The 6,186-nt window shown below is 51.1% G+C and overlaps 1 protein-coding gene across 1 annotated transcript; it reads left to right on the top strand.

Moving 5' to 3' along the window:
* The first annotated feature begins 3,139 nt into the window (after window positions 1-3,139).
* On the top strand, window positions 3,140-5,202 carry LOC125521597. The gene is made up of 3 exons (XM_048686656.1): window positions 3,140-4,174; window positions 4,248-4,609; window positions 4,710-5,202. Exons 1-3 carry the CDS (start codon window positions 3,394-3,396, stop codon window positions 5,067-5,069), a joined length of 1,503 nt encoding a protein of 500 aa, XP_048542613.1. The 5' UTR covers window positions 3,140-3,393; the 3' UTR covers window positions 5,070-5,202.
* The last annotated feature ends 984 nt before the right edge of the window (window positions 5,203-6,186 follow it).

The raw sequence follows: 6,186 nt of genomic DNA, 5'->3' as shown, positions 1-6,186 counted from the left end.
TCATTCATTTGCCCAAAAACAACAGTACTTCACCATGACCCAGTGAAAAGGTCATCTGTAATTGGCCCCTGAAAATTAAATAAATAAGAATACCGTATGAGCAAGACTTTGCGATCTCTACTTGGATCATTTTAGATTTTTAAACTACAGGAGCAAGATTATACCATCAGCAACTGAGTGAAGCTAAGGTTGGTCTTGTAACCTTCAGGCACCTCCGCATTATCCTTATAAACTCTATCATTTGCAACTTGTGCACCACCACCACCTGCCACTTCCCCGACCTCCCGCATCTTTGTTGTGAAAGAAAATTGGAGGCTGTGAGAATTAATGGACATAATGATAACACTGAAAGCACTGTATTGTTTAGCAACATACCTCTTCACCCAACTGTGATGTAGCTCTGCTTTCTCTCCTTCTCCTAGCCTTGTGCTTCTTATCGAGCCAATTTTATTTTCGTTTTGAACTCTTTGTTTGGACCTCCTTTTTCTTTAGACGTGCATTAGTCAACAAGTCATTTGGTGGGCTAGCATCTGTCGGAATTGTACATGGATACTCCAATGTGCTTGCACATGCATTAATTTTTACTTCAATTTTCTTACTAAGGATGTCAAGTGTGTTGTCTACTAACACGACACATTCCCGAAAGTAGGCTGCTCGATCTACCAAATTATGAAATTTATGGGACATATATTTGTAGCTAAGCATGGCATCCATATTCGGATTTAAGACGATATCTCTTCCTTCCTTGTCTTGTACAGTTCCACTTCGTGCTTCCTTTGTCCAGCGCTTTAACACATAATGTGGCGGTAGTGACTTGATATTCATCAAATCGAGAACTTTAAGAGCATGGCCACACAATATCCCAATTCTATCAAATTGCCGGCAGCCGCACACAACTGTTTGCTTCAAAGGATCACCTATAACTTTATACTCCTCCTCAAAGATACAATCTCCTACTAGATATTCATTACAACCATCTAATGCCTTGGTGCAAGCTGACAAAGATATTTCATATTCACCTTGAAAAGCTTCAAAAATACCAGGTGTATATAACTTGCTAGCTTGCACCAACATAGGTGGTGGTCTCCTCATAAATATTCTAGGCAACTTTTTCCTTGATTCAAATTCTGAATTCAGTTCATTGTTCCTTTTCCCTTGCACCACCCTTTCAAAATGCTTAAAGAACCGGATGATATCAAAATCAGATTTGAAATGGATTTTCAAGTCATTATTCAAACTCTCACTCAATTGTGTACTTCTCATTCCTAATGTGAAGACATCCTTCATATAACATTCAGCCCATTTTTCCTTTAACTTATATATACTATCCAACCAAGTTTGCTTGCTCATCTTTTTCCTTATGAGGTCAAATTTTTGTTCAAATTCTGCCATGTCATCATACTCAAACATGCACGCGCTAAAATCTGATAGAATACTTGTTTCTTCATTCTCCTCTTTTTCCTTCTCTTCATCCATCTTTTGCTTCTTCCCTTTTTTCTTCTCTTTTTTCTTCTCCCCATTTTTCTCTTCATCATCCTCTTCATGTAGATGTTTGACAGCATTCTGCATAATGTGAAAGGTGCATAAACCATGTCGTGCTTCCGCAAACACGTCCTCAACTGCATTTCCCATTACAGTATCTTGATCTGTATAGAATGTTCTTGGCCCCTTTCCTTTATGGGTTGTTAGAAAAGCCTCAAACAACCACATAATGTGAAATGTTTCATCATACATGAGAGCAGCACCAAAAACTACAGTTTCCCTAAAGTGATTGAATCCAACAAAGACACCAAAGGGCCTACTCTCCTTGTTTGTTCCAAAAGTAGTGTCAAAACTAACAACATCACCAAAATGTGCATAATCCATGATCATTCTAGCATCAACCCAGAATATGGTCGCTATTTGTTCTTCACAGTCCATTTGCAATGCATATTGGAATGATGGGTTTTCAGCAATTTTGTCTTGAAAATACTTAAGCATGCTACCCGCTTGGCCATATGCCATTTCTCGTTGGCGCTTGGTCCGCAAATGGTTCTTGTGATCACGGAGGGTATAACTAAGATTGAGTGGTCCACCAACTTGTCGACTAGCCAACTCATGTGCGGCTTTTGGCCCAATTCCTGCATCATCTGCTGTTGCAATTTGAAAAGCTTGCAACTCTGAAATTTTTCTTTGTGACACCATTAAGTGAAAAATTTGAAAAGCTTGCAACTCTAGGTGTAAGTGTTCCAAAACCAGCTCTAACACTTTGAGATTTCCCTTCTTCCGGTCCATTTTAAGCTTCATGTTTACTTCACAATTGGTTCTAGTTTCAGCTCGAGGGCACTTTGTAAAATGATCCCTTTTGTCTTGTGCTCGCTGACCCTCATTTGCACAAACAAATTTACATGATGTAACCTTGCCATCGGCTGAACTTTTGTTAGTATACCTTTTCCTAACCTCAAAGCCTTTTTGCCCACTGTAGCTAAGCCAATATGACCAAGCCTCGTCTGAGCTTCTAAATTCCATGCCAACATAAGGTATCAAACTAGGCAATACAACTCTGCAAAGTAAAAACACCACGAGTAAGGGGATTGTAGAAGTATGACTGAACTATCGAGAAATTTGGTAAATCTGAATATGTTCAGACTTGTATATGTGCAGTAATTATGTAGTAGTATCACTTAAACTATTAAGAAATGATGTAAATCTGAATATATGCAGAATTGTATATGTGCATAAATTATGTAATAGAACTATCACTGAACTATTGAGAAATTATGTAAATCTGACTATGTGCAGACTTGTATATGTGCAGAAATTACCTATTGGAATCGGAATCCTGGTGGATTGTGTTGGCATGTTCGTCCATCTCGGTTGCTTCTTCCATGGGAGAAAAGATGTTTGATCGAGTTCAACAAACTGATTCTTCCATGAGAAAAATGGAAACTTGATGGAGTTCCAAAGCAACCTGATGGTGGACCTTCGATCAGTTGTAGTGTTTTCATTCATGTGAAAGATGACATGAGAGGAGCAGAGTATTAGGACTTACGTGATATTGACGAGCAGTGCAGGGCGTCCACCTTCGAGCTCCGGCGATCTCTTTTTCGTCCGCTGGCGCCGTCTGGGTATTCTTCGCGTCTTTTTCTGTCTCCTCGCGCCCTTTTTCCCCTCGCCTGCGTCCCTCGGTTCGTAGTGGGCCGTAGTGGGCCGCTGGTTTTGGTGCTGATCTGAGCAAATCAGAGAGAGCTGGAATTTGCTGCCGCCTGATGGTTGATGGACGGTGCCAAGCGAAGGACGTCCCTCTGACTTGGAATCGCCAACGTCAGAGGATCTCGTTCCCTCTGCACGACGCACCGCAGGGAGCAGAGCCGGGACGATACGACCGCTCTGCTTCTCCTGTAAGCCAGAGCGATGCCTTCCCCGCCCTCGTCCGCCGTCATCATCCTCAGCGACAGCGACGACGACGACGACGCGGCCGCCCTCTTGCTGATCGCCGCCGACCGCTTCACCTCGTCCCTGACCACCGAAGCCGAAGTGCAGGCCCTCTGCGAGAAGCACGGCGTCCCGGGGAAGCTCGCCGCGCTCCCCGCCGGCGACCGGCGCGCGTGCTCGCCGCCCCCGGCGCGGGCCGTCTGCGTGTACGCGCACGCGCTGGAGGCCGGGGTGCGCTTCCCGCTCCCCGCCTTCTTCTGCCAGACGCTCTCCCACTTCGACCTCGCGCCCGGCCAGCTCACGCCCGACGGGTGGCGCGTCCTGGTCGGCTTCCTCGCGCTCTGCCACGACGCCTCCGTCCCGCCGTCGGTCGCCGTGTTCCGCCATTTCTTCTCGCTCCGAAGCAGGAAGGGCTGGTACTGCTTCCGGTGCAAGGAAGGTGCCGGCGCGCTGGTTACTGGCCTGGGCAGTTCCGAATCCGACGGAGAGTGGAAAAGGGGGTTTTTCTTCCTGACGGCGCCGGAGGAATGGCCGTGCCCCGTTCGCTGGGGCGCGCCGACGGCTAAGGTCTCCGCCGCAGGCCCGGAGCTATCGAGCCAGGATAAGAAATCGGTGGTCGATTTGGTGTACAAACACGGCGCCGCAGTTGATATCCGGACCTACCTCCGTGAGGCCGATATTGCGGCGGCCTTCTCCTCCAACCTCGCCGGCGCATCACCACCACCACCTCCGCCTTCTCCTCGTACTACTGGTGATAAAGGTAAACGCGCCCCCAACACAATTCCCCTTGTCCAATTAGCACATACTCCTTATTCTTGTGGTTCATGCGCCAGGCATGAATCCACCGGAAGAGAAGGCGGCAGAGACCGAGAAGGTGAACACGGAGCCGGACGGCGACACGCCGCCGTTGTCTGGGAAGAAGAGGAAACAGGGGGAGACCGCTATTGTAGAAGACGAACTTTGCCGCTCAGCGCTGACCACGCCGCCGCCTGCTTCCCCACCGGGATTGTCTGGCGGCTTTTTCGACCCGAAGCCACAGCACTCGCCTGTCCCAGACGCACACGACGGCGACAGCGCCGACTGGAAGGTCTCGCAGAAGGTACTAGAGTGCATCGTCACGCCGTCGCGGGACGACAAGTTCGCGGCGTCGAAGCCCTCCGACGTCGTCGCGTCGACCTATGTAGCAATGCTCCAGGTATTCTTCCAACCAAATCGTTCGCCCGTAGGTGTGTTCAGACCGGACCCGGATGACATTGTTTGTGTGTGCCGTGCGGCGGCGACGGTGGCGTGCGCAGGCCGCGAACTACGTGTCCTTCTCCTCCGGCTACGCGCTGGACCTGGACGAGAAGCTGGTGGCGCGGGAGCGCGACAAGGTGGCCCTGTTGGAGCAGCTGGACAAGGAGAAGGCGGCGAGGCAGGCCACCGAGGCGGAGCTGGAGAAGGCGAAGGCCGAGCTCGCGGCGGTGAAGCGGGCAACTCTGCAGAGCGCCAAGGCGACGGCGGTGCAGCAGTTCCTGGGGTCCGAGGAGTACAAGCGGCGGCTCGACGAGCACGCCGCGGCAGGGTACGAGAGCGGCGCGGAGGAGATGAAGGGCGTCGTGCTCCGGCATTACCCGCGCCTCGACGCCGCCAAGCTGGTCCTGCCGCTTGATTAGCTCATTATGATTATCAGCTTAATGCTTTGAACTTGGAGCCGTTTTTGTTCATCTTCTGTATACATGGGAAACTGCTCCGGAGAACTGCTGAGCCGCTTATCAAGTTCATCGTCAATAGTATTGATTTCAATCAAGGGTACCCAAACATCCGAGCGGCCTTCCTGGTCACTCTCTGAACGCAAAATTACCACAAATACCCGGCCTAACAGCAACTCTACCAGACCCCGCAAAAATACGACTCGCAAAACGCGTTTGCGGGTTCATGAAAATCACTTTTGCGGGTCAAAACCATACGCGTCCGAGCAGAACCCGTATTTAAAGCTGCATAATTTAAAAAACTTCTTTCGCGGGAGAAATTGCACAAACACAGTTCATCACATACTACATTGTTCATCGCATACTACATAGTTCATCACACTACAAGCATACATACTACGTTAAGCTAGTACTAGGGGGTCGGATCTAAACAGCGGCGAGGTCGCGGCAACTGGACGACGCGTGGAGGAGCCGGACGCTCACTCCTCGCCGGAGTTGCAGAGATCGACGAACTTCTCCGCCTGCTCCGCGTGGATGCGGCGCCACTCCTTGGCCTTCTCCTTGGCGGCGAGGTTGGCGGCGACCGCCTGCCACCACTCGAGGGCTTCGAGCTCCTCGGCATGGCAGCGACGCTCCTCCTCCTCGCGCACGCTCCGCTCGGCGATGGCGGCGGCGACCGCGTCGAACTCCGCGACGTAGTCCTCAGGCCCAACGACCCCGCGGCGGCCGAGCAGAGCAGGCTCCTCGGGCTCCTCCTTCACCGGCACGAAGGGGAACGGCGCCGGCGGCTCCGGCTCCTCCTCCTCGTCCGACCACTCACTCTTCACGGGGAGGAAGCCTGCGGCGGAGGAGGAGGATCCGGCGTATGAAGAACGCACGGAAGAGAACGACGCGCGCCGGCGGTCGTACTCCACCGTCTTGCGGCGGTCGAAGATCGCCGGCGGTGAAAGCCCGCGGTTCGTCCACTTCCGCGTGCCGCGCTTCCTCGCGCCGTCGGACCGGACGCGCCGCTCGCGCTCTGGGTCCCTCTCACGGCCGGATCGGCTGCCGAAGCCGCGTCCGCAGCTCCACATTCTCCCCC

The sequence above is a fragment of the Triticum urartu genome, chromosome 7, assembly GCF_003073215.2.
Source record: "Triticum urartu cultivar G1812 chromosome 7, Tu2.1, whole genome shotgun sequence".
NCBI classification, from domain to species: domain Eukaryota; kingdom Viridiplantae; phylum Streptophyta; class Magnoliopsida; order Poales; family Poaceae; genus Triticum; species Triticum urartu.
The sequence above is the reverse complement of the archived record's forward strand: the minus strand, read 5'-3'. Positions and strand labels throughout refer to the sequence as shown.